This window comes from Oryza brachyantha, chromosome 9 (assembly GCF_000231095.2).
Source record: "Oryza brachyantha chromosome 9, ObraRS2, whole genome shotgun sequence".
Lineage (NCBI taxonomy): Eukaryota > Viridiplantae > Streptophyta > Magnoliopsida > Poales > Poaceae > Oryza > Oryza brachyantha.
The window spans coordinates 13,490,390-13,518,334 of NC_023171.2; the positions used below are offsets into that span (position 1 = coordinate 13,490,390).

Consider the following 27,945-nt stretch of genomic DNA (forward strand, 5'->3'; position numbering starts at 1 on the left):
TATTTGAACGCTCTTATTTGTCTCAAAATAAGTTCGTTTTGAACCAGCACTACATTGGAGTTTATGAAAATACGAAACAAATGCATTGAAACTAGATAAAGTAAGGAATAATTGCATTGGAATTTGATAAAGTGAACACATCGTCTTTTTGTTTTTTATTGATTTGAGTGAAATATGAAGTTATTTTGGGATGGAGACAGTAACGGTTAACAAGTTGTAGACTAAAGATGGCGGAATAGGGGTGTAGAATTCACAATTGTGCTTCTTTCCACAACAGAACCATGTAATCAGATGGTGCACATAGAAAACCACATCTATTGAACCGCTTCTGATAGGTTGCATTACCAGACAAATGGCAACCATAGTACTAGTACCCCAGACAGATTTATCAATTTGTGATGTAACTCTGTTGGATAGACATATCACAGACAAGGCATGGTTCAGTTAGAAGTACGACTGTACGAGTATACCAAAAGGCATTTTCCTTGAGCACGGTAGCCAACTAGGCATGTATAGCATAGGCTGTAGGAGCATAACGTGTCTGAACACAATGCAAAAGATCAGCAGCGTCACCAAAACTCCACAAGTGCTGTGATTCACCCAAATACTTCCTCATTGCAGACTGGGCATGCCTGAATGAAAACGAATGTAAAATCAGATTCAGAATATATGGTATAATCTTCCTACACCAGCAAACCTGTATACAAAGCAATCAACAATCGGCCTGCCAGAGAGTCAGACCACATTCACAAAAACTTCTTTTGTTAATGGAGGTATGAAAGAAAATATAAAAAAGTGTACTTTACCTTGTTGATCTTAAGCCAGCGAGTTATGCAATCTGCATGGTAACAGTGGCTACATGGCAATCTTATCAACTTCTGGCGGCTTTTATAAGTCGATTTGCAGATCACACATCTGCATATAGTTGCATGATTGTCAGCCAACTTAAAATGTGCCTTAGCATTAACTACTATGCCAAGTTTCAAAATTAAAAACAACGATGAATTCTAAGGGAGTAAATTAACAGGCACATACTCCTCATCATTCTTCTTCCTAGAGAAGAAGCTGCACTTGTTCTTAAAAGGGACCAAATAGGATATAAGGTCATCAGGTAATCCTCTGGATTGATTTCCTACTGCCTCCCCTAATGCTTGTAGTTGCTACAAAAAGTACATCACAATAAAAAAGATAAGCTTCCAAGAATGTGAGCAAGTGATAGATTTTAATTGTAGCGCTCTTTATTAATGAGATGTGGATTTTAAGACCAACTCTGAAGCTGAAAATATGCAGCTGCTGCCCAGCAAACGAGAACCCCTGAATGAAGGTGTCCAAGCAGACAGTGTTTTTTCTCCTTTGCTTATGATGGAAAGTGACTTCACAATTAGTGTAGGATGCTTAAAGACTTCTAGGTTCTATAGTTTACAGTTCTCCTATAATTTGAAGCAAGCACGTCCTTCTTACTCTTTTCCACTAATTGATTTAAATGCCAATGCTTCAGTTGGTTTCGAAAAAAATGTACACTTACTTTGGCTCCGCATACCAACATATGTAGGTGACTTTACATCCACTTATTACTAAAAACGGAAAAGAAGGTAAGTGAAAAAACTAAATGAGGGATGGTTGTGATTGATTGAGACGATGAGGTAGATGGAGATATCCTTTTATCCTTGGAAAAAATTTAAACTCTAAATGTCCTTATATTTATGGACCGAGGGAGTATGTTATTTAAACTAGATAAAACCCCGCGCTTTGTTGCGGGCTATATGGATGAATATATGTTAAATATGTTAAAATGATGGATGAATTTACTTGCTGCGGGATACATGGATAAATGCAGGTTAAATATGTTGAAATGATGAGTGAATATACGTTAAAGTATCATGTAAATAGTAAAGAGGATGATGATTTGACAATTTTGCATATTAATCTTTAGAATCCAATAAATTGTACATAATGTAGCATGCTTGCATGAAATTTAAATATAATAGTTGCTAATTGGTTATGACATGACATGTTTGTATGTTGGGCTTATGTAGAATGCTTGCAAGAGCTTTAAATATAATATTTGTTAGTGGGTGATAACATGACATGTTTGCATGTTGAGCTTTATAGCTAGTGAGTAAGAAATATATAGATTATAGAAAGAATAGATATGAGTAGAGCATTCAGCGGTCTTTTGTGTGGCACTCATTTCTTCGTTCTAGAACTAGTATAAATCCTATTGATTTCCCTTCAAATCTATAAATAGGTAAACAGCATCCCTAAAATTGGTTCATATTAGCAGAAAGCATGAATTCTGTGTGAGAATTGTAAATGCAGCTTATTCTTCATATGTCTGCAAAAAAAATGATAGTTGTAAAACCACCAATACATGTCACTCCTGTTTACGAATACTTGTCACTCTCGATACCTTTATATGTTCACAATAATTTACAGTTGATGATATCTAGTAGGTACTTTCACATTTTTTCCAAAGTCCAAACTAATTTCTCCCTTCCCTCCTCCGTATGTAAGCTTGGTTTCATTAAGGAGTAAATAGACACTCTATAGCAATGTAGAACTATATCACTCATATAAACCCTTCAGCAAAGAATATCAACATACCTCGTAAGACATGTTATCAGGGTCAACATCATCTTCCCTTGTTACCTTCATATACAAATATGTGGAATTCAGACATTCTGGGACCCCTTCCATAAGAGTTCCAATATGTGGAGTCCCTTTCTAAGGAAGTTGTAGTGTAGATGATCTCAATGAACCAACAGAGGAAACATTAGAGTACAAAAGCAACAAACCTGAGCTGCATTATTGGAAGGTCTGTATTCAACAGCTGGTAACGATGGTTCCAAGGATACATTACCTAAAGACAATGCATCATGAACATGTGGTAAGTGCAGGTGCTAGTTGAGTACAGCTAACAAATGCACCTCAAACAGCAAAAAATGGTGAACGTGTGGAAGGTGGAAGTAGCACTATACCAGCAAATTCTCTTGTAGCAATAGCATCATGGGCATTCTCCTCCTCTTGCAACTGCCTAGCTAAAGCTTCATCAGATGCCAACCAGGCCTCAATCCTGTGGGTTTCTGTGGAGAGATGGACTGAATATGTATTCGGGGTTGCCATTGATGAATCTGCAACGATTTGCTAATCAACACTTGCAATAAATCAAACATTACATATGAGAACATGTCTAAAAACAAAACATCTTATTCAGAAGAATTCAGATTAGATATTCATGCTTCCACCAGGAGCAGGTATGTGCAACCTGCACTTGCTGTAATTTCCATACTGATCCAGGGAAGACAAATTCGCCCCTATGCTTGATGCTCTATTAGAATGTCACATCCTCCATCTAAATTTGACTCATAAAATGGGCAACTATGATTTCACAATTATCGAACAGTGTTCAAATTTATAAACAGTTTTCTTCTAATGTAGATGCCGCCATCCCCAATGTACACATCTACTACAGTAGTACTAATACCCAGTTTCACCTGAACAAAAATACTGATAAAAATGTGTGAAAAAGGGACGTCATTCCCCAAACATAACTGAACAATCCTCTTTCAGAACATTCGTTTGATTGACATCACTTGGAGAGATACAAATACAACTCGCAATCACACGAGATTCTGCCTTCCAATTGCCACTGCACAAGCCCACATGTCACATGACCAAACAAAAAGAGAGACAAACAAAAAGATCGAATCTTTTGGCCACAAGGTACGATCTTTCATCTCTCCCCCAATTCCCAATCAAGAAACGAAGCACGCAAACAAGCTTATCTTCCTGGAACAAGCCGAAAGAGAGAACTCAGATGCGAACTGTTACCTTGCCGTTGCCGGGCTGGCCGCTTCCCCCCGGAGAAGCAGAGGAGAAGAGAGTGATGGCGCCGCCGCTGCCACCCCCGACTCCGGCGAGGAGTCCGCCTCCTCCTCCTCCTCCTCTCTCTCTCTCTCTCTCTCACTCTCTCCTCCCTCACCCCAACCGTGTGGCTTTATGCGCCAACGTTGGTGGTAGCGGTTGCTCCCAAGTCAAAGTGATGGAGACCACCTACTATCTTCCTCTTGTTTTTGTGTTCTTTCTTTAATTATCTTTTGCGGTTTGATGAACTTGAGATTACCCTGGTTTTGGCACTCTTCTTTTCTAATAAGTTTTCCAGATTTTCTAATTATTGGATTTCACCATATGCATTTAAGAGTATAAATAACTGAACAACTCCTATAAAATTGAAACTTACCTTTAAAAATTTCACACGAGACTTCTGTATGAAATTACACGTTTAGTAGCCTGAAAAGTTTATCCGTGACAAGTTATGATGAGAAAAAGAAATAGAGCCTTTGTCTCAGATTAAAGATACAAAATTTGCGAACCTACGTCGTTTTCGTGTAATTAAGGTACTGGTACCAGAATCCTAATCTGTTAGCTGCATATTTTCTGTATTTTAATTGCCAATGAAGACATCAGACTGGTGACCGGTCTTCATCAGAGCATTGCAAACAAACAGCAGGTCGTTCCAAAGCGGTAGGTTTCGTCTCACTGGATAGCCAGCAGGCAGAGCACAAATCGTGTCTTCAGGGAAATAATATTGTACTGCATGCTGGAGCTTTGCTGCTGTTGTTCTTGCACGGCTGCTGTCCGTGTCATTCTGGTATACTCTTTCAAAATATAAAAACTTCAGAAAGTAAAACATTTGTTCATATTTATCATTTTATATTTAGTGAGGATAATTAAAGTGTTTCATAATCTTTACTAAACACTTTAGACATTGATAAATGATTATACTATTTTAGAACTAAGGTAATACGTTCTTTGTAACTCATAGCTGGTGTTTTTCATGCAGTGGAGTATGTTCTTTTTTGAAGGAAGGATTTTTTTTTTTTGGTAACGAAGGAAGTATAGTACCATCTCATGTTTTCATTCGTGTGGTAACAGTTGGCATCCAGTGTATGGTAACTGTCTTGCCGTGTACATCATGGTCGTCTTTTTGTTCTGTCCCAAAATAAGTTTGTGTACATCATGGTCTTCCTTTTTTCCCGTCCCAAAATAAGTTTATTTTTAGTTTTTGGATATCATATTTTAACTCTTCGTCTTATTTAAATTTTTTACGATTAATATTTTTATTATTATTAGATGATGATAAAACTTAAATAGTACTTTATGCATGACTATTTTTTAAAGTTTTTTAATAAATTTTTTAAATAAGATAAATAATCAAATGTTGGACATAGAAATCAAAAAATAAAGTTATTATGGAAAACATTAATTACTAGACATGTCAAAATATGGCCGTAATTTTCTAGTCACAGTGGAAGCTGACATCGCAGTGGAATAAGTTCTGCCCAAAAAAGTTGCCAAACATTGACCAACTAGTCCTCTTCTACCACTGCGAATATTCGAAGGGACAAAAAAAAATACCAACAGCTAAATTAGTTCACGAAGACGACACATTATCACCAGCAAAAGATCAAAGAAGAAAAAGAAACATCCCGGGAAAAACAAAAACAAAAAAAAACATTTACTCCATATTACCTTGTGCATAGTATATCGGAAGATGGCATGAGGCCCAGGACACGGCCCATCTCTTTGCCGGCCCAACGGGCCGCACGAGACGTCGGCTCGCCGCGATGGAGTTCGCGCGCGCGGGCGCGTTCGGTGGGCTCACACCGTCCGTCACACGCTTTGCACCCTCCTCCCCGGCCGGCGCCGACCGCTCCGCACCCGCGCGTCCGCCGCATGTTCCGCCGGAGTAGGTGAGCAGCGCGGGCCTCGCCGCGCTTGCTCCCCTCCGGCCCTCCCTGCCTATAAATCTCGCTCGCCCGCTCACTTGATCATCACCGCCGCCACCACACAGGCATCGACCGACGAGCAAGCTAGCTTAGCTAGAGCACCCCGGCGGCGATGGCGGTTACGAGGACGAGGGCGCCGGCGAAGACGGTCCGGGCGGTGATGGTTCTCCTGGTGGTGGCGGTGGCGGCGGCGGGGATGATGATGACGCGCGGGGCGGAGGCGCAGCAGCAGCAGAGCTGCGCGGCGCAGCTGACGCAGCTGGCGCCGTGCGCGCGCTTCAGCGTGCCGCCGGCGCCGGGGCAGGCGCTGCCGGCGCCCGGGACGGAGTGCTGCTCGGCGCTGGGCGCCGTGTCGCGCGACTGCGCCTGCGGCACGCTCGACATCATCAACAGCCTCCCGAGCAAGTGCGGCCTCCCGCGCGTCACCTGCCGTAAGTAAATAAATCAATCGATTTTAATTGATTGATCGTGCTTTTGTTGGCTAAACTAACTGACCCGTTATTGATTAATTAACTAAGCAACCGATTAAATGCTGCTCGTTGCAGAGTGATAATATGGCGATGGCTTGGCAAGTTAGGGTTCGTGCGAGAAGAAGATTGAAATAAGATGTTTGATGGCAAGCAGTCATCAAGCGATTCCTGCAGCTATCGATGGGAGTAACAGCATACGTAGTTGTCTTGTGCGTGTCGTGTCGTGTTGCGTCCTCGTTTCGTCTGGATCTCCTGATAACTGGTTGATCTGATGCTTTTCCTGGTTGTTGATCGTTTGAAATATATTATGCAATGTCGGGCAAATTAATCCAAATCTGCAGTGACTAATCGTTTCAAATATACTGTTCAGTGCCTTTCAACCTTCTGGAACTTCAAGTTAAAATGGCAATTTCGTTGCCACTACAAGAACTCGTGCAAAATAAGGAATTTGTACAAAGTAAAGGTCTCTGCTCCTTTCGATCAAGGTAAAACCAAAAGGGGAGAACAATCAGCAGTGTACATTGCCACATCGGAACTGGCACAGGAGAGCTCGTAAAAATACTGTCCCATCGTCACTCTTTGAAATGAACAATGCCATATGGTTTTAACTAAAGTTATCATCCTATAAATATCCTGGCTCCATGCTGTTTATGTTTACCCTGATATTACATCGAACTCAAAATGAGCAAAGTATCACCATCACGGCATCACCGCCATTTCACACAGCCAAAAGAGGACTATCAATTGAACCACAAACCAGTTTCTACTATTTTTACTAACAAAAGCAAGATGGGCAAGTATAAAAAATGTAAAAGCCACGACTTTCTGATGGTATCCCTAACCATGACTAAATCTTTCTTCACTATTCTGTAATCTGTTCTAGAAATAAGGCTTCCTGCTTGCTTGTTAGACCAAGGTCACTAAATGACATATCGCCCTCACCAGTGGTAAAAGCACGCCTCGGGTATGACCTTACCTGCATGACACCGAATGGTAAATGTATCACTTGAGTCAGACTGGGTAGTTTCTAACAGTTCCACAATTTTAACCAGAACAATGAAAAAAAGAAAAGCCCACTCAAATCAAATGATGACAGCTACAGTGTGAAATAGTTTTCCAAGCATGGCACGGTAGCCTATTAGTTCGCAACAAATGAAAATTGATTTGGGAAGTCCTTCCACTAACAAGGTAGAAATCGCAGATACTACTAGAGCAGTCAAAAGAAAAGTCAGAGGAGGAGCAGCGAAGAAGGCTCAGTGTATTTCACTGAAAAAAAACTCCCTGTCCTTTATAAGCCAAAGGATAAACTAATAGTTCACACATCCACAACTAGACTGCAGTCATTTGTATCAATAAAATCCACTGTTCTAGGAAATAAAAAGCAGTGACGCTAAAAAAAGAAATAGCAGTAGTGAATTACCAGTCTGTAGGTTCCTGGCTTGAAAGTCCTGCCAATGTCTAAGAAATCAAAAAGGTACTGCAAGAGAAACAGCAAGAGAAAAAACATCAATTAGTGGTTCTCCACAAATATGACAAGCAGAAAGTAAGCTTACCCTAAGTTTATCAGATTTCAGAAAGCGACGCCCCTGTCGACTACCATCAGGCATGCGGACTACAAGTGTGACAGCGCCATCCTCATCTACAGCTGGCTCTGACGGCAAGGATGCTTGCTTCGATGCAAGACTGGATTCTAGCTCCTATTTGCATAAAATATCAGGAACCACATCACACACATGGACAAAGGAATATGAACCAATATGAACCAAGGAAAATATGGACAAGGCCTCAATAAAACTGCAGAAAGAAAGCAACAAGCTATCATATAGCTTTCTAAAACATTGATACTGGTCCTAGCAAATTGCTTGCAACAAAATATGGAAAATATCAATATAACATTACACAAATGTCCGGACAGAAGATTTCTTGACGCTAGGGTGTATCCATCTAGACTTTGTGTAGAGTTACAGAGAGTATATCACTCAGAAGCTAAGCCTAAAATAGAACCCTTTGTAAAACAAGATAGACTGAACCATCAGAGCAGTAAATTCCATATGCTCACTATGTGAAACTTATGATCTAAATACCTAGCATTCACATATTGAAAAAAAGACTGTGGCCTATGATCAATTAACCCCAGAATGATTATTAACAGAAGGGTACCTCTTCCTCCAGTTGTTTTTTACGCCTTTCCTCCTCTTCTTGCTTCAGTTTTTCAAGGGCAGCTTCTCTTGCAGCAGTTTCCTCCAGGCGACGGAGCTCAGCCTCCTGTTGGGCCTTCAACTCTTTTTCTTGATCAGCTTGGAGTGATGCAAGGTATTCATCATCCTTTAAAGCAAATTAACAGTCATGATATAGTATTTGTTGCATATACCAAAAGGTTGGTCAAGCTAAGGATCAAACCTGCTGTTCCCGTAACAACCGCTGTTCAGTTAATGCTGGTGATGGAGCATGCTCCACACGGGGATAAAGACTTGAGCTTCTATGAGATGGCATTGAGAATGGATATCTGGGTCCTTCAGGAATACCACCAAACATTGCAGCCTCAAGCATAACAGCTTCATCATGCTCCTCAGAAGAAATGCCACCCCACTTTTCCAGAGGAAGAATGCAAACAGTGAATTGCATATAATTTGGTCTAAGGGGAAGATTAGTATTACAGATTAAGAATACCTCTGATGGAAAATCATCTCCATTATTCTGGCGATCATTCAAATTATCTTGAGGCTGAGAACTTGAGGGAGGGCTGTCAACTGTGTACACAGGTTGTGCCGACTCAGTGTTTCCAAAAGGGATGCGTCTAGAACGACGTCTAACCAATGGCTGCTCTTCCACATCTTCAGTCTCCTCTTCGAGGCTATCTTCATCTATTGGTTGCCTAGATGATCCAGCCTTTTCTGTAGCAAATTCTTGCCTCCGAAAAGAAAGGACACGTATAAGGGATTATGTGCTGGGTAGCCAGAGGATTAAAGAGTCGATTAGTAAAAGTTAATATTCACCTTCCAGCTATTCCACTTGCATCTCCAATCTCGTCTTCATCAAAAGAATGTTCTCTAATGTTTACTCCCTCTGGCTGCTGAGCTATTCCTTGCTCTGTTGTCTAACATTTGTGAAACAATTAGATAAGGCTCATCAGAAAGAAACAGAAGCATGTTGGAGAAAAATTAAATACACTTGGGAATAAAGAATCAGCTATAACAAGCTCATTCTAATCACCCCAATTTTCATGTGGGAAAAAGAACACATGGCAGATTAAAAGGAAAGGAGATGGGGATGTGCAAGCTTACAATCGTCATTGCCTCAGCATCCTTTTTTGAAGCTTCAATTGCTGCCCGGATCATTTCCTCTTCTATATCATTGTCATAGTCAGTAACATGAACCAATGGAGGAGCAGTTGGAATAGAAGGGTTCAACTGTATTGAGCTATCAATATTAGCATGAAGAGAAGGGGCAGATGGCTGCTCATCATCATCATCAATTACAATAGCCCCACGAACTTCAGGACCATATGAAGATTCATGCCCAGTGACATCCTCGATAATAGGAGCCTGACCAGAAGTGCCTGTTTGAGGGTTGCTATCCTTAACCTCGATAGGTATCTCTCTCACCTCTCTAGGGTGCGAAACCTGTGGGCCATGACTGAAAGAATCAGTGGAACCAACTCTGTCAAAATAATTTTGCTGAAAGTTTGGATCCATCAGTGCAAAAGGGTCACGCAAAGTTTCAGGGAACAAAGATCTTCGAAATGCGTTATCAAGTGGTCCATCCAGGTCCATCATATCATCATGACTCGCAGGTATATTGTTTTGACTGATTCTGTTCCTGTAGAACAACAGCATATCATTCATCAGTTCTAGCAGTACAGCATGGGCATCTGGAGAGCAATCTTATATTTAAAGGAAGTGTGCTGGAAAATTGTAAACATGTACACTGCGTTGTCTCCTTCATTGAAATGTGCATTGATTGCCATGTTAAGGTCGCCACCATGTTCCTGGAGTTAAATTCATGAGGTAAGCCATTATGACTAGATGAAGATAGATAACCCATAGGGAAAATAAATTGCAGTTAACAATCACATTGGCGGTAATGCACTAGAGAATGCACCAAATAGAGGCATTTACACTCTTATCGCGAACTTTTTCTTCTCACACATGCCTAAACCTAGCATAGACCGTGCTAGAGAGAATATTAGCAAAGCAGAAGAGACAGGGACATGGATGGTTGAATTAAGGGAAGGGTGACATGGCCATTGGTATGTGGCACCATACCCAACTGTTTGTATGTTCCATGTTAAAATCAGCAGATAGCCAGATATCAGATCTAGTAATACAACACATAGGATTGTAGGACGAAAAATGAATTCACAGATTGCAAAAAAACCTAAGTTCCACAACTATCAGATCCAGTAATCCAACACATTGGATGGTAGGGACTAGGGGCAAACCAAAATTGACAGATTGCAAAACTAAAACCTAAGTTCAGTTGTGGAACACTCTAGATGAGCAATTAAGAGAATTTTACACAAACTCTACAACTCCAGCTTGAATACGCTTGAGAATCATTTGGAACTGGAACTGCAGATCTAACAGGGAACACGGTACCAATGCCAAATTAATTGGACATTCCGTCACGAAAACACCAAAACCGCACTTCCACGAAAATCACAGTGCGATAAGCTAGCAATCAGACAGAACTACGCCACGAGATTCGCTCCAACTAAATCAATTCCCTCAAGCGACTTGGTAGATTCATCACGAGTTCACTAACAAGTAAACAAATCAAACACGCGCGCATCAACACCGCAACCCCCCGCATGAACCCCGCCCCCCGTCCCCACGCGCCGGAGGAAGAATCAAGCAGGTAGTAGATGCGCAGCGCCAAGCTCTAGCCCGACGAGCCCGCCCCCAATCCGCCCACGACCCCAGCCGATTTACACGCGATTTTACATGGGGAGAGAGAGAGAGAGAGAGAGAGAGAGAGAGAGAGAGAGAGGGATGGAGAGGGAGATTCTGGATGCAGGGCACCTCGAGCTTGCGGACGGCGGCGGCCTCGTCCGCGCCGGTGATGCTGACGAAGGTGTCGATCGCCTCCTGCGGCGGCCTCGCCATGGTGGTTGGGGGGATGTGGAGGCGACGACGAGGCCAGAGGGAGAAAGAGGATAGGAGGAGAGAGCAGCGAGCGATCTGCTGGGTTGGTTTGTGTCAAAGCGGTGAGCGACGATGACTCGGTTTGTACGGGGGTTTTCTGCAGTCGATTTCGCGCAAACCAACCAACCTTTGGCCACGGCAATCCAGTAAAGAAGTAGAATGAGAATTTTTCGAGAAGAAAATACGTAGCTCATTTGTTCTGTATTTATAATTTTTAGAATTTACCTAGAGTCATCCAGGTATTGTTCTATATGTTTATATATGTGATCAGAAAGCATTATAATATGAAACAGATTGAATATTATTTGCTGGTATATTATTGCTATCCGGTGATAAAGATGATTATAAATCAATTTCATAACAACAAATGAATATTTATATGCAGCAATCCATGCTAAAACAAGTGTGCCCTTCGTCCTGTGGTTTGGTTTGGTGGTGATACACGTCGGTTGGACTGGGCTACGCAGTTCTGCAAGGCGGGCTGTTACAGGAGGAAAATATCAATTCCACGACAACCAACAAGCTCAACAAGCTCGACTCTCATGCTCAAATTCTCATCGGTCATCCAACTCTCATATTTTTTTCTTATACCTATAGATCAAAATTTATTAAAAATTCAACTTCATACTTTAAGATCACTAAAACACACATAAAAGTTCTCTATAAATTATTTTTTATTTGTTAATAAGTTGTTTCACCAATGCTTAATTTCAGTGAAACAATCAGCCTATCAAGTTAATAAACCACAATAGAGCATTCACAATCGGGTCAGCTATATTTACATCATGATAATAGACGTGTCAGGACTCAGGACACTAGGAGCACAAGACTGTTGCGTTTTCGCGATCGATCACTCGTTGTGCCCCTGATCTTTGAGCTTCGACACGCTAGCGACGTCCCATATGAACTCCCTCGGTGGCACCACCTTGCCAGCATGCCGATGCTTGTGAATGTGGAGTTTGTCCCTATGCTGCACGCTGAGAGCTGCCTCGTGCCTGTCGTGTCGGTAGAGGACGTGCTCTGCCGCCAAGCGGTGGTGGTCGTCGTCGTGGTCCTTGTGGAGGATGCGGTGCGAGTGGTGGCGATGACCACTGACAGGCTCGCTCTTGTGTCTCTTGTGGTGGTGGTGGTAGTTCCTGAGGCTATGAGATCTCTTGTGTCTTTGGTGGGACCGTGCCTCCGACAACCCGAACACATCATCCCACCAATCGTATATTGGATCGAAGAGACCTTTTTGGTGTAGAAACCACATGACTGTAAACCCAAATAAAGAGATGTTATGCTTGATTGTTTGGTGACCAACTGCTAGTAGCAGCATGGAGGTGTGATGTGGTTAGCAGGTTACTCCAAACATCCCATAAAAAACTAACTTTTGGACTAAATTGTATACAGATTTAAATCTAGAAGTTGTTTTTTTAGGAAGAAGTAAGTTTTGATCTCTCCTGCAAATGCAATTAACCTGATGAAAAGATACCGTACCTGCGAGGAATAGCATGCCATACATGACCAACTTGAAAAAGCTTGAACATCTTGTACTGCAAATGCCCTTGAACGTATTAATATTATGAAACAATCAAATATAAATAGATAGCTCAATATAAAATTAAATTAAATTAAATTGATGTCCCCCGTATAAAAAGATGTATAACATATCTCATAGAAAGTGATATTATAATATACTCTATCCGGTTAAAAGTATGTTTGTTTAGTACAAGATTTCGTTGAACTGATATTACGACAGTACTTTTCGAGGAGAATATATATATATATAGAATTTAGAACAGATAAATACTTTTGATAGATGGGAGCATTTCCTTTTTTCCATAGCAACACACATGCATTTAACCATTAATCTAACAGGTCAGATGCTAATGAAAACATAATAATGGTACATGGCATTAGCTTTTGTCGATGGACACCAATCAGATGGGGAAATACTGAATGCAAAGACTGGAAGGATGGAGCTTTATCCACGCACCTGCATGGCATGCCAGTGAAGAAATTAATCAGCCCACCCCACATTGAGCTCAACCAGGCTTTGATGTCTTCGAAGAAACCCCAGATGCCACCCTTTGCATGGTTAACTGGCGAACCAATCTGGAAAGTTTATTCAAGAACCAGAAACGTCTTAGATTGTTCATGGCATTAAAGGATTTGGTAAACACACTCCAACATCAGTTGGCAAATGCTTGTTCATAGGAAACCAGACACTGCTAAGCGTAAGGTTGTGTGCAAATCTAAACTATCTCGCTGCACTTTTTTACTTTAACATAAGCAAAAAGGACGATAAATTCTAGTTGAAAAAATTATAAGTTTCTGTACCTGTGTTCCATTGTTAAGAACTGTAGCTGTGGTTGAGAATTGACATTCTTTTCTGTCAAGTTCACTGAAATTTGACCCCTTCAAAATAGCTGCAATAGCGCAGAAAGAAATCCCATGTCAAGACTCAGCACAGGATTGTGAACAACATAATACATGCTAAGCTCTAGTTCAGTTAGAACAGACCTTTACATGTATAGTTTGATGCTTGGACTGTTGATGAATGCAAATCAAATGACCGAATAATTTCTTCATCAGGCTTCATGATAAAGGATTGCTCCTGTAAATTAAATAACAGATTGATTTCACAACTTCAGGTGAAGAACTCAATGAACACATAAGCGTATAAATTTTATACTTACTTTGGAAGGTTAAGAATAGAGTCAACATGCGTGGCAACAAAAAAAGGAATGTGCAAAATTATGGAATATGACTACTGTAGTCTATAGTAACCATTACCTCCACGGGATTGATGCCGCTTGAACAGCCAAACTGTAAAAGAAAAAAAAACACCGGTAACATTCAAGAAAATAAAACGGCAAATTACACACCCAGTATATGGTTAGATAAAAAAAATAGTAAATATAAAAAATATATCGTTAGTATTCCTATGATGCACTTGTTTTGAACTTTTTAAAAACAGTATTACCTACATTTATACATTTTACATTATAAGATGTTTTAGCATGCCGTAGATTCATATAAGTACTGATGAATTTAGACGTATATATAAAACATATTCATTGATAAATAGATGAATTTAGATAGAGTCAAAACATTTTATAATATGGACCGTGGGGGTTTGGGGTGGGGGGGATAAAAAAACTAGCAACTCGCCATTTGTCAAAGGCAATATCCTTGGCTAGATAGATGCATACCGTCAAGCTATATGAAGCTTCAAGTTTTCCAATATTCTTGGTTTTAACTTGAGCGGTGCCAACTTGACTTAAGGCTTCAAATGTAGAGACGTTAATGCTAATTATCTTCCCTGGGCTTCTGAAATTTACAAGGAAATTCAACATATTACACATGGTGCCAAGTATCCCCCGTATTTTAATAGACGCCGCCATTGACTTTTGATAAACATTTGACTATTTGTCTTATTCAAAAAAAATTATGTAATTATTATTTATGTTTTAGGTTTTATTACTAAGTATATTTTCAGTATAGCTTACATTTTCTCATATTTGCACAATTTTTTAATAAGACATAGTCAAATACGTGATAAAAAGTCAACGACGTTGTCTATAAGGATAATAAAGAACATGAATGCAAATGGCGCAAAACAGGAATTGAAATGTAACACCAGGGTAGAAAATTGTGTGTAAAGTTTGTTCAACATGTCTCAAGCTTAACTAAAGTGTCTGAATTTGTTTTCATTTAAAAGAAAGGTTGTGCCTACTGGTAATGAGTACTCAATTGTAAATCATAATGAACAAGTATTATTAGTACCTCTGATAAATATATTCTATGTCATCAGCATTCAACTCAATCAGTAGATTGGTATTGAGAACTTCTGTGAGTCCCACAGAAAATGTTTGAACTCCCGCGTTCTATAAATGTATCTATCAGAAAACTTTATCCAATGTTGGCAAATAAGACGAGAAGAGAAAGAACTGATGGGAATATAACCGGATGTTGATTGATCCTTTCAAACCTTCCCTGAACAAGATATTGGGGCGGTTGGCTATTGTTTACCCTAATTTTGTCACTCTGAAATAAAGGTGAGAGATCTTTCAACAATTTAATAACAAGACATTTGGCACTCAGTTATGCTATGATGAGAACATTGTAACGGAACCTTAAAACACAAGTCTTGTGCAAATAAGAATTCAAGAAATATTTTCATATCTACTTTTAAAGTGCTACCTCCCAAAAATTCCAAAGCTGGTCACCCAAGCAGCTCTGAAGTGGTGAGGAACAAAAGTTAGGCTGGCTGCTGTACGCTTCATAGCCAACACCAATCTTGTTGCATTCAAGACCATCTAATGTAAACCGGACTCTCTCCAACAGCATCCACCTCGAAAAATCATCACCTACTTGCGGTTCACCACCTCCAACACCCTTCAATATCCCAGGTTTAGAATCACAGTATCACAGTGAAACTTCACAAGACGGAAATATTCTTATCTAAAATTTTCAATTACCTTGCGTGGAGTCACAAGGTAGAAGTCCTCAAAAGAGGGAATACTTGTATAGCCAACAAAGTCGCCAACTAATTTTACTCTCAGAAAATTGTCTTTAGAAACAACTGTTCTATTGTCTGGACCAACAATAACCTTCTGCGATGTAATGCTAATTTAGCAAGGATAACCAAATTTCGGGAAACAACTGGCATAGCCAAGGTTCAAAACAACACGTGGATACTAATTGCACAAAAAGTTTATTACTTGAACAGAAAATGTTGAAAATTATTAGTTCTTAAATTGTTAGTAGGACCAAGGGTCTAAAACATAGACATGCATACACCACGTTCCCCTTGCCAATATTCCACTCAGAAAAAGTAAGCAAACATAAACAAAATTCATGTGATAAAAAAAAATCATGTGAACATCAAGAAGGATAACTTTTACCATGACAATTCTAGTTTACATATTGCCAGAATATGTGTAACCATGGTAATTTCTACAAGAGAATGTAATTTATAATGGACGGAAGTCATAGTGCAGAATTTCAGTTCTTACAGATACAGACGAGGCTTTCTTTACTTGTACGCTGATGCTGAACCCAAGAGATCTTCTCCCAATTTCGAAAACATGAAACCTGTTACGCAAATATACACGAAACTACACAATAATTACCGAGGAAATAGCCAAAATAACAAGGAGGTCGGGATGTACATATGACATATATCCCATACTTCAGAATAAATAAATAAACTAGATCATTATACTCTTCTTAGATACGTGAAAGGACTGTTTCCATGGTGTACTCCTTCCGGTCATGAAAACTAAAAGAATGCTGTTTTGTACAGATGGTCTTGTTCAATGAAATTCCCTGTGAGATTATCACCTGGGCGGAAGCGGGGTTTTTCTATTTTAGCGAGTAGTCCGCTTAGTACTATCTGTTAGAGTTGTCCCGGCTTTGCCGGACTCAGCAACCTCTGCTGAGCATGTAACTCACCTTGAAAATGCTCCTAATCTTAATAAAATTGGTTAGCCCGGTCTGGGTTTACCTGGCAAAAACAGATGGTCTCCATAATGTAATTTTTCTCCACATGTATTTTAATACATGTATGTAAAACCCGAAAAGAATATCATGTGAGTAGTTTTCCAGACAACTCTAATAGTATTATTTTCATGCATCAACTATAAAAATCTTACAAAAAAAAAACTCTCAAGTTTTATAAGTTCTGACTGTAAGTATGATCAAACAGTATGTTTCCATAACCGAAGGTAGTATGAAGTACTGTGGGTTCCATATGAAGAAAAATATAAGATAATTTGCCAACTGGATCAGTGGAAGTCCAAAAGTCTTAGCATAGAGCCTTAGAAAGAAGCTTATTTGTAGAATCAGCAGGTGAGATCAATTAACTATTGTCATACCAATCATCTGGAAAACGTAGACAGTGAGCTGTATTAGCTTTTCCTTTTGCTATTTTATTAACTGTAAAATTGATGGATGTGAACGATGTGAGTGATGTTATATTCATAAATCAGGAATACATAAAAACATATTTTTGATACTTACATATGTTTCCACAGGATGAAGGTGCACGGCGGTGAGGCCCACAGGGACAACAAACAGGCTAAAAACCACACGAATGTGAATTAAGACAAGATTGTAACCATCACGACATATCAAATAGAAAATCATACTGATGTTAAAATAATAACAGATACCAAATAACACTACGAGTTCAAGCACACAGATACATATCGTAAGGCGCTTCAAGCGTTTGGTGTGTCTATATTTTTCTTAAGAGCTTTTTTAACATTCTTGAAAAAGTATCTAAAGGTACCATATCTTTTAGTATAAAAAATTAGTACTCAAGTTACAATGTACCTTGAGTTTGAGGTAATAAAATTTTTGGTACCTCAAAATATTTTTCAAGGATGAAAAAAAAAACCTTTCCTTAGTATGCAGACTAGTAGGTTTGAGTATTTTAACTTTTTTGATGCTGAGATGGTAAGACTGACAAAGGGAAATTCTTCTCACCTCTGTATGATCAATTATTTGACCTTTCTCATCCCGTAACCTATCATATCCATGAAGATCCATGAAGGAAAAAAAAACTGTAGTTAGGGGTCAAGATTTCTCAAATAGATCGCTTGAACTATGCAGGGAACTAAAATATGGCACATAGATAAGAGCAAGAATATACTATTGCAATAAACTAATTCCAGTAGTGGTAGTAGCAGATTACAGATTGTCCATATTTGACAGAAGATATGCTACAAGATAGAAAGATGAGTATGCAACTGTGATGTGATGTCTACCAAGTTGGTAGCTTCCCGGGAAAAAAATGATGAAGATGACTTGCCAACTGAAATCCTAAAGTGAATTACCTTTCACAAAATTTGACAACTTCAGAACCAGCATCAGGCTCACATTTCCGTGTCTTCACAAATTTCTCCTCAGGTTTGTAAGAAACATCCTGAAGAAACACCAAAAACAAGTTACATATACTACACAGGATATGTAACTGGGCCAACTTGTCATTGCAAACGCCAGGTGAGTCTGGACTGAATTTGGCAGATTGGTGGCTGCAAACAAGAACCAAGATCGGAAGAAGATATAGGAACTCGTTTGACTCAGTATTTTCTCATGATTTGCTGGATGATCTGGAAAGAGCGCAATGCAAGAATCTTTAAGAACAAAGCAGTTTCCGCGCTGCGGCTTTCAATATAATCAGAGAAGAGATTGTTCAGTGGCTGGAGGTGGGCCTGTTCAGGGCTCCTGACGGTTAGACGAGAGTAATCGCCGGTCTACTCTCATCTTTTTCTTTCTTTTCTTTTTCGGTTTCAATCCGGCGTTGCCGGACTCAGTTCCATGTAGCCGAGATGTAAAGAAACTCTGTTCTCCTTCGTTACCCCTTAATGAATTGGTTGGCCCCCTTCGGCCGTCCCAGAAAATATACTACACAGGATAGCATCTGTCCAGTTTGCTCATAGAGTGATTTGATAAACAGAAAAAAAGTACTATAACAGGGGCAAACAATCATCATGCTGAAAAAACATGCAGACAATGCACACAAGAATTTTCCTTTGAAGAGTCAGATATAAAGTAGTCCATATGAAATTCCTATCGACCAAGCGAACACTTCAATGTCTTGGTAGCGGTTAGTCAGGTACTACCATCCAACTGAAGCAAAGCACGTTGATCGGCTTCCGATACTTATGTAGTTTGGAGCCTTGGAACAATTACTTTCTTTCTACCGTTCATCATTAATGGAAAACCGTAATGATGAACCAGAATCACAGCAATTTAAATTTTGAAATCAGGAATTACTTGGTTCTGCAGTTGAACCATGAGTTCGTTTTTTTCTCTTTTTGAAGTTAGATTTCAGGTCATTGCTTCTTCTGCTCAAAATCGAACAACCAGAGCTGAAAATTTAGCATCAACTACCTTGAATCAGAACATGTACATTACAACACAGTAATTTGATCACTGCTCCTTGAAATAACAACACAAGTACTGACCACATCTCAATCCAACAACGTCAATAGGTGGCAGAGGCACAAAGTGACGGATAATAAAATACACCGAAAAAAAACGCATGTAAAAGTGACTTTCGATGTCGATTTGTTTGGAACAAGAATCCAACAGGTTAGGAAGCAAGAGAGTTTACCCTGAGGTAAGTGAGGGCGTAGAGTGCAAACACCTCGGACTTGTTGATGGTGATGACGGGGGGATCCCGAATGCGCATCGGCGTCGCCTCCGTGTCGTTCTCCTCCACGTCCGCCACCTTCGCCACCAGCGACGCCTCCCCGCCGCTCTGATCCCCAGCGCGCGCGGGCACGACGCCACCACGGCAAAAAAAAAAAAAACCGTCAGTGGAACGCGCGGTGGCGCGGGGAGAAATTTGGGGGGAAAGGAAACGGGGCGAGGTCGAGCCGAGGGGCGCTCACGGAGTCACTGGGGACGGCCACGTCGAGGACGAGCTTGCTGTCGCAGGTGAGGCGGCGGCCGCCGTCGTCCGTGTCGCGGACGCAGCTCTCCAGGCGGGACTTGGCGAGGACGTCCGCGGCGGCAGCGGCGGGCGCTAAGTTGGCCAAGGCAGCGATGAGAAGGAGGAGAAGGAAGAGGAGGAGGGGAGGGGAGGAGCGGGGAGCGCGGCGGCGGAGAGGCGCCATCGGTGGTGGTTGCCCGCGGGCTCGGCGGAGCGTAGTGGATTGGAAGCGGAGAGGAGTGGAACCGTCGTTGCGCTGCGCGCGCGTGGGTTTTTATGGCAAGAGGGGCGCACGGGAGAAACATAACCGTTTTGAGTTCAAATGTTCATCGAGGGTGTGGTGTTTGTAGCGACCAGCGGGTCCATGGCTCCGTGCCTTCGTGGTTTCCAGGCTCTTTATTGTGTTTCCTATTAACCTATGGATGAAAAATGAAACATATGAAATTATCTGATTTTTAATAGTTACTTAAAAGACGTAAACGATCAAACTAACTATCCTAGTGTGTAGCTACTTCCTTCACGTCTAAAGTACAGAAACACATTCATACATATTTTTTCTCTCTTTCAACAGAAAAACAAAGTCTATATACATATAGTTGTATCATTCATATGTGATTTTAGCGGTGTCTATAATTTCTGTTAGGTGAGAGCAGAAATAGTTATGAAAGTGTTTCTCATCATAGATATGAAGGAACTATCAACACCTAGTAGTAGGATCTAATTTTCCTATATATATTATAAAAAACTATAATACTTAGTAACTCTGAAAACATGTACGTAAAATTAAGAAATGATATGTGTTGTTTCATCCAAAATAAATTTAAGTGCTCATTTTGTCCATTTGTACTATTGGTCCAAATTTAAGTTAGGTGCTGGTATCTGGTCCAGCATCAGAGAATCAAATCGTTCATCTTTTACTTCCCTCGTTATCTCTTTGAAGAAAATAAGAAAAACGATTGATTTAAAAAAAACACCTGCTTCCTGCCCACTCAACATATCCATAATTGTATGGATCTGTTAGCATGTAATATATTTTTTCAATATTTCCTTTTTTTTATCACAACAGTCATTAGAACGTAACACTAAAATCTTTCTAATTTAATACTAAGTTGGTACTATCCGGAGACTTATGGAGCATATGCTTAAATAAGATTAGCATATCGTTCGTGTGTTGTAAAGAAATTTTATTAAAAAATATCACTAGAATGTTATTAAAGTATAGTTAATAAAAATGGTTTAATATATATATAACTCTTAGTTATTTTTCTATTTAAAAAATAAGAGAGAGAGTTGGTGGTGGAACAAGTGGTAGATTTAAACACCTATCACCACTACTTCTTTATAGGAGTATAGACACATTATTAACATTTGTAACATATAGGTATATCAATTAATCTATAGCTTTACAGTTTAATTTAAGACATGCAACAAGGTAGTATTTTCATTCTTCAAATAATGTTATTTTATAGGTCTTTAAATGCTATTTTGGTCACTTATAACTCGTGAATAGATATATCATAATGATAAAATGTTCCATTGTTACAACACATCTTAATAATATGATTATTTTTTTAGTTATTCGTAAATTCTTTTAGAACAAGACATATGAGCAAACTTTAAAATATAAAATTGTTTAAAATTTTCATTGTTACAATACACCTTAATAATGTGATTCTTGTTTAGTTATTAGTAGATTCTTTATGAAAAAGACAGATGGTCAAACATTAAAAATAAAACATTAGTGCCGCCGTCCGTGGGGATCGAACCCACGACCACGTGGTTAAAAGCCACGCGCTCTACCACTGAGCTAGGACGGCATTTTACTTATAAAAATATCTTTAAAATTAAAATTCTTTAAAAATGATCCTCTAGAATTCTCACCGAATCAGTCACTCGCATTTCGCAACACATCCAACTGTCCGGCAGAAGAGTAAGGCATTTGAACCAACAAATGGAATACCGAGCACAAAAAGGAACTAGAACGATCAAACTATAGACTTCAGTGGCCGACGAACAGATTTACAGAAAGAAGAGAACAAATCGCAATACAGTAAAGAACAAACATGATTAACAGATTAGTTCATATATCTACAAACACACAAGCATAAAATGGTCCTCTGAACACTACGTATTTCCGCCGAAAACTCAACAGAAACCTAGTCTCCTTAGGTATCGCACTTCCACTTCGATGTGGGTACGCAGTTCAGGTAGTGGCACCAGTGGCAGCCGTCATTTCCATTCTTACCCTTGAAAAGCATCACTAGTGAAACCACAAACCTGCATTGCAAATCATTGCCGTCAGGGTGATTTCAATTTTGGCATCAAGATAACTCTATCTAAGATGATGCTTACGAAAACAAGGCAATAAGTCACTAGAACGTAAGCATATTTCTATATACATGCTTTGGACTATTGATATGCACATAACTGCTGTCCCCTAATACGTCCAACCAAAGATATTGTAGTCAATTAACTTACCCAACAAGCAGCAAGACAAATGCCACAACCCACAGAACATATTGGTATGCTTTGTATTTGGGAGGTTGATTAGTTTGGGGCAACTCATGGCGTTCCATCCAACCAAACTGTGGTCTTGCCAACAAAACAAATCCCAAAAGGAAGCCTGTCACGAACCCGCCGATATGAGCAAAGTTATCGGCGTGAGGTAGTATCCCGATAGCCAAGTTGATTGCAATTATGAACAGAAGAGTTATTATGGCTGCTGCCTGCAAGTGTTGATTAGCTTGTTCAGAACAGGCATCAAGTAACTGAATCGAGGAAATGCGTGTGCATTTAGCTCATTTGCTAACCTTGTTGGAATAAATAGTCCAGTTCATAATAAGCTCAGAAAGCATGGATCCAAGCAGTCCAAATAAAGCTCCAGAGGCACCAACGGAGATGTAGTTATTACGAAGGAAAAGTGCAGACAACACACTCCCGCCAAAACCAGATAGTAGGTATATGGCACCAATGCGAACTAGTAGGTAAGGAAACTAGTGTCAGTCAAAAGATTATTATATATATGTGATAAACTTATAAACATGCACAGGGTGATGGTATCAAAAATGGAGTTTTAAATATAGCACCAAAGAAAGTCTTGAGCAGAAGCAAGGTAACAATTATGGAGACAACTAGAAAAATGAAGTCATTGTGATTTTTATCATAAGAATGACGATCTAGTTTTGATTGGTAGAGCTGATAACAGTATTGGGATCGTATTTGTTTTTTAAACATAATGTCATCAGAACAGAAACCATAGCCATGCATTTCAAATGACAATAAAACCAGATCCAGGATTGTTTGGTGTAGAACTTGACATTAAAATATCCACAAAGCAGAAATTCTATGAAATAGTACGCATTCAAAGACGTTTGTTAACACTAAGAATAGAACATATACTCGTACTTAAAAATGACACTGAATCAGCAATCACCATAGTAAGAAACTTACCAAACCCAAATTGCTGTTCAAGGCGGATTCCAATAAATAGTAAACTCAGCATGTTCACAACCAAATGGATTAGGCCAGCATGGAGCCAGATACAGCTAATGAGACGCCATCCTTGGTGCTGATGAACAACTTTGTTCCAGTCAAGAGCTCCCATTTTCTGCAGACTGCCAATTGAAAAGAGCTGTTAATAGGACCAGCAATCATCTTTTCATCCACCATTATATTAGTCAGACACGTATAATCTATATTAAATTCACAAATAAAGGAAACAGTAGATTTGAGTGGCCACCGAGGTACGTCCCAACAAATATATATAAACAGTTAAAATAAGCGGCCATGCAAGTACCGTCAAAGAGAAAACTCCAACATTTACCATTGTCTTCGTGCTGATCTTGTTCTGACAGTAGTAGTTCTATTACCCTACTGTGACTGGGACAACTCAAAAAGGTTTCGGTGACTCCATCTAGTAGTTACAAGTATATAATAACACAGAATTCAACACCTACAGCACAACCATTTCATACAATTCACAGATGCAATTGGACAACAATATCAACGGTAGGTCTGTAGCTTACTTTCAAAATACTGATAGTAGCTATCACGAATATCATAATGGATGAGTTATCGTGGCACTACATAGTTTAAGCAACCCATTCTGTTCTTAATTAGGAGTATATCCCAATCCCAAGGTGTCCTCCTAACAACAATTTGCACTGCAAGGACACTGAAGTTATGAGACGGATCAAGAAACCAAAAGTGACGAAGCTCTAGATCAGTTCAAGTTAGTCCGGGCAAAGATCCGAAATTGTCACCATCAGAGCACAGAGCCACAGAGTTCCCTGTCTCCGAAACTTTAAAAACATTAAAAGGTGTGAAAGATTAATTGTAAAGGAAAGGATCCTGGTTTATTCTCCCTGGGCAAAGCTTCAGACAGTAAAGAAAAAGCTCGAAGATTTCCTCTCACTGGTCATACTTTAACCTAATAAAATTGCCAGTTTCCAGTTCATCGTTGCTTAAAAATGCGAGCTTTAATTAAACCCCCAAATCACACCCAAATATGAACAAGTTTACCCAACCAATTAATCACGTACGCAGCTGAAAATCTTGTCTTCCTATTCCTAGCAGCGGCTAGATCAGACTACAAGATCCGAAACGCAAAGTAAACCCCCAATCTACCCGCAAAATTCCACCTCGAACGCACCAAAAACAAAGCCCAATTTGATCGACGTGTTTCAGCTGCAACGAAAAACAAAGGCTGCGGAGTGAGTTAGCGAGCGACGTACGTGGGTGAAGAGGGGCCGAGGAGCGGGTTCTCGCGGAGCGGCTGGAAGGAGAAGCGGCGGAGGAAGCCGGCGACGCAGCCGCCGAGCGCGCTCCCGTGCTTGGGGCAGTTGTTGACGTACATCTCGACGATGAAGACCGCGATGCAGGCGACGATCACGGTGGGCACGAGCCACGGCCACCATTTCCTCTCGTCCCGCCCCTCGTACGCGCCGTACCCGTACCCGCCGCCGCCGCCGCCGCCGTACCCCGCCGCCGCCACGCGGCTCTTCTCCTCGCCGTTGCTCGCCATCGTCTCCCTCCCCCTCCCCTCCCCTCGCTTCAGCGGTGGTGGTGGTGTGGAAGGCAATCAAGGCGAAGCTGAACTGAATGAACCCAAGTCCCAAGTGGTGGCTGTTACTGCTTCCCCCTTCTCCTGGGGTTTGGCTTCGAAGCGAGGAGAAGAAGGGGGTGGAGTGGAGAGAGACGATGATGCTGCGGAGCAGGAGGAGGGAGGGGGGAGAGCAGTACAGCGACCGGCGGGGCCCGCGGTGGGTGGAGGGCCCGTCTCGCTGGCGCCGCGGGTCCCTTCGCCACCGGGCGGTGAGCCGTTGCTGTCTCCTCCTCCGGGCCCCTGGAGAGAACGAGAGAGAGAGAGAGAGAGAGAGAGAGCAGAGTGGTTGGTCCGGTCCGTCTCGCACTCTCGCGCGCAGTAACCGCTCCTCTCCTCCGACGAGGAGGAGGAGGAGAAGGCGAGCACGCGACGCGGGCGGGACACGGCGTGTCGTGGCGAGGCGCGAAGCGTGTGGATCCGAGGAGGGGGAGGGATCGTTCGACGGCACGGCACCGGGAGCGACGTACGCGCGGGGTGAGCTGTCGCTGGCGGGACATGTGTCTCCTCCTCTCCGCGTGGCGTGGCGGCGGATGTTGCTGCGGCTGCGACTGACTGGCCGAGGAGTCTGACCGGGTAAAACGGCGATCTTTTGCAGCTCGGCGCCGTGGGAGAACCGGACAAGTGACTTCACCGTGCCTGTGCCATCCCCACCCTATGGTACAATACAAGTACTAGGAGTACATGGTACCGTAATGTATTGCATACTAGTGGCTCCGTGGAGAAGTGGGTGTACGATATTTGTGCCGCTTTCGAAGCGAATAAGGGGCATATCGGATGCTTGACACGTATTAAATATTGACTAATAAAAAAATTAATTTTATAAATGAGTGGTACTCACGAGATAAATTTTTAAATCTAATTAATTCATAATTAGAGTACGTTTACTATAGCATCACCTAGACTAATCATGATTAATTAGGCTTAATATATTCATCTCACAAATTAGTTCAAGATTATAGATAAGTTTTATTAAATAGTCTATGTTTACTAATAAACGTCTAAACATTCTATGGGAACTAAAAATAAATGATTTGTCCTAAACACTAGAAAAAACAATTCAATTAAATTATATTAAAATTAAAAATTTTATTTTATAAGTACAAGTATATATAAAAAAGACCAGGTGACTCGCCTCGCCTTCGACGGAGAGGCACGAGCCGCAGCGGTAGAGGGATGTCCTCGTGTCGCGCGTTTTAGATCTGGGCGGCTGACCGCGTCGCGGCCGGACTACGGTACGGTACGGTCCTGGTGGTGTTGCATTTACCCGACGCCGCGTACGTTAACACGTACTACTACAGTACGCGTGGTGCTGGCTGCTCACGCAACGCCAAGGCTGCCTGCCTGCCTTGCACGCACAGGCGCCGTGCGTGCGAGCGAGACGGCGTACGTGCCGGCCAGGTGCACAGGCCACCGACGTCGAGGCATCTCGGTGCGAGGACGAGCTCGGGGGATTGTCTGACGATATATTAAAAAAAAACAGCAGAGCAAAATTCTTACATACACATTTGTAACGACATAAAAGTTACGACTGAAAAATAAAATTTAATAAAAACTAAAAATAACCTATTTAGGATTGTAGCTTTAATTTTTAATTTATAAACATAATAATAAAAGAAAAGATAAAGTGCTGGCTTGCATTTGGGTTGACAGGCTAGCTGGACGTACAGGCTTCAGTCACGTCCATCTCGGCGCCTCGCCGGCGATCGATCGATCGATCCCGTGGCTCTCTACAGTTTCTTCACGCATTCAAGTGTCGCTCGCATTAGGCAGATAGCTAGCTGGATGGAGCATAGGATTAGCATGCATGATGGATGCTGCCAAAGGGGTACGGCTGTGGCCAACAAATCCAACTGTACGAACAGGGACGGCTTCACCTCAGGCCCGCATCCAAGGGCAGTATGAATTGGACTTAGTGTAATTTTAACTTATTTTGTGGTGACACATAAATTAGGAAAACTAAAATTTATAAATAACAAACACTATATTACTTATATTGGTATGGTCGACAAATTTCGTACCGTTTTCACCCAACCTAACCCAAGTGGAGTGGCTAGCTAGCTTCCATAAGGCAGATCGCAATTCCTCTGCCTTACTTTTTTTCTTTCAAAAATAAAAAATGCATGACGCAATTGTAAAAAGCTTCCACGCAAGTTAAGTGGCCAAAGTAGAATAGAAGCTGTGGAGTGACGTTGTCTCGATGGCACACAATTATTTTGTTCGTCCGGGCAGCTGTACTGACCCCAGTCTGTTGCCTCTCTCAGCCCTAGCGGTGGTACCGGCTACCGACGGCGAAACAGCATTTGCTGCTGGAAATCATTGGGTTGTCAGGTTTAGTAGTAACAGTAGTATAATTTTTGTCCTAACAAGAGGGATTATGCTACCTGGTTATCTAAAGAGTTCACTCCTAAACAATCTGAGCTCAGTTCCTACACGCCAAAGATAAGTAGATAGATTATGGTTGAGATTGGATTACACAAAGCTAAACAATGTTGGATCACGCAAAGCTGAACTATGCTAATCTTTTTATTTCCCTGACAGGACTGAAAACTATGCTGATATAAGAGCGTTGCATACTTGCATTGTTCATCACTCCATCATTTTTTTTTTCTAAGCAAGGTGTGATCCATTTGCTGCCATTTGATTTTGGGTTGGGGTGGTAATGTAACTACCAGTTTTGCCAATAAAACGTAAGGGTTCAGTTCAAAATAGGATGGATTAAAATTATCTAGATTTTTTTACCTAAAAATTGTTAAAGTTAAATAAGGCAGTAAAAGGACACAAGTGCCTTGGCCCATTAGTACCCCTACATTTAGGCCATGATCTGAATATCTGTAAAACGTAAGTTTCTTAATAGGCCTGGTTGAAGTGGGCTTTCTGCGGCAGGGAGCCCACTTAGAACGGGCCGTGAGGCCCAGCCCATCAGAGCAAAAGATTCTCATGGCACTTCGGCCCATACAAACAATTCGATCCAACCGAAGAAGAGAGACATCACGCCCTCTCCAAACCT

General features: G+C 41.0%; 5 protein-coding genes and 1 non-coding gene across 7 annotated transcripts; 1 reads left to right on the top strand and 5 right to left on the bottom strand.

The window, feature by feature from the left end:
• Positions 1-246: 246 nt before the first annotated feature.
• Positions 247-3,981, bottom strand: LOC102715234 (E3 ubiquitin-protein ligase BIG BROTHER). The gene is made up of 7 exons (XM_006660800.3): positions 3,832-3,981; positions 2,979-3,131; positions 2,796-2,860; positions 2,605-2,649; positions 1,036-1,160; positions 807-915; positions 247-632 (listed from the first exon to the last, which is right to left on the bottom strand). Exons 2-7 carry the CDS (start codon positions 3,121-3,123, stop codon positions 597-599), a joined length of 525 nt encoding a protein of 174 aa, XP_006660863.1. The 5' UTR covers positions 3,124-3,131; positions 3,832-3,981; the 3' UTR covers positions 247-596.
• Positions 3,982-5,816: 1,835 nt separating this feature from the next.
• LOC121055310 (protein YY1-like) lies at positions 5,817-6,617 on the top strand. Its single transcript, XM_040527435.1, has 2 exons — positions 5,817-6,220; positions 6,335-6,617. Exons 1-2 carry the CDS (start codon positions 5,902-5,904, stop codon positions 6,337-6,339), a joined length of 324 nt encoding a protein of 107 aa, XP_040383369.1. The 5' UTR covers positions 5,817-5,901; the 3' UTR covers positions 6,340-6,617.
• Positions 6,618-6,809: 192 nt separating this feature from the next.
• Positions 6,810-11,471, bottom strand: LOC102715510 (plant UBX domain-containing protein 8). The gene is made up of 10 exons (XM_006660801.3): positions 11,281-11,471; positions 10,186-10,247; positions 9,544-10,078; positions 9,256-9,356; positions 8,930-9,170; positions 8,660-8,848; positions 8,420-8,584; positions 7,813-7,956; positions 7,680-7,736; positions 6,810-7,235 (listed from the first exon to the last, which is right to left on the bottom strand). Exons 1-10 carry the CDS (start codon positions 11,362-11,364, stop codon positions 7,122-7,124), a joined length of 1,692 nt encoding a protein of 563 aa, XP_006660864.1. The 5' UTR covers positions 11,365-11,471; the 3' UTR covers positions 6,810-7,121.
• A 593-nt stretch (positions 11,472-12,064) lies between these two features.
• Positions 12,065-20,036, bottom strand: LOC102706683 (protein HAPLESS 2-B). Of its 2 annotated transcripts, XM_015840997.1 has the most exons (18): positions 19,794-20,036; positions 19,514-19,660; positions 18,231-18,319; positions 17,881-17,920; positions 17,413-17,470; positions 17,268-17,328; positions 16,407-16,485; positions 15,870-16,004; positions 15,592-15,786; positions 15,355-15,435; positions 15,175-15,275; positions 14,601-14,718; positions 14,182-14,214; positions 13,909-14,002; positions 13,726-13,814; positions 13,382-13,500; positions 12,883-12,938; positions 12,065-12,657 (listed from the first exon to the last, which is right to left on the bottom strand). In XM_015840997.1, the coding sequence occupies exons 1-18, from the start codon at positions 20,016-20,018 to the stop codon at positions 12,254-12,256; spliced, it is 2,124 nt and encodes a 707-aa protein (XP_015696483.1). In that variant the 5' UTR covers positions 20,019-20,036; the 3' UTR covers positions 12,065-12,253. The 2 variants fall into 2 exon arrangements, with proteins under 2 accessions (XP_015696483.1, XP_015696484.1); XM_015840998.1 differs by lacking the exons at positions 15,592-15,786; positions 15,870-16,004.
• Positions 20,037-21,579: 1,543 nt separating this feature from the next.
• TRNAK-UUU lies at positions 21,580-21,651 on the bottom strand. The gene has a single exon. It is a non-coding gene; the product is annotated as a tRNA-Lys (tRNA).
• Positions 21,652-21,802: 151 nt separating this feature from the next.
• LOC102715787 (RHOMBOID-like protein 2) lies at positions 21,803-25,205 on the bottom strand. The gene is made up of 5 exons (XM_015841234.2): positions 24,568-25,205; positions 23,285-23,448; positions 22,645-22,811; positions 22,313-22,560; positions 21,803-22,111 (listed from the first exon to the last, which is right to left on the bottom strand). Exons 1-5 carry the CDS (start codon positions 24,855-24,857, stop codon positions 22,000-22,002), a joined length of 981 nt encoding a protein of 326 aa, XP_015696720.2. The 5' UTR covers positions 24,858-25,205; the 3' UTR covers positions 21,803-21,999.
• Between the last annotated feature and the right edge of the window lie 2,740 nt (positions 25,206-27,945).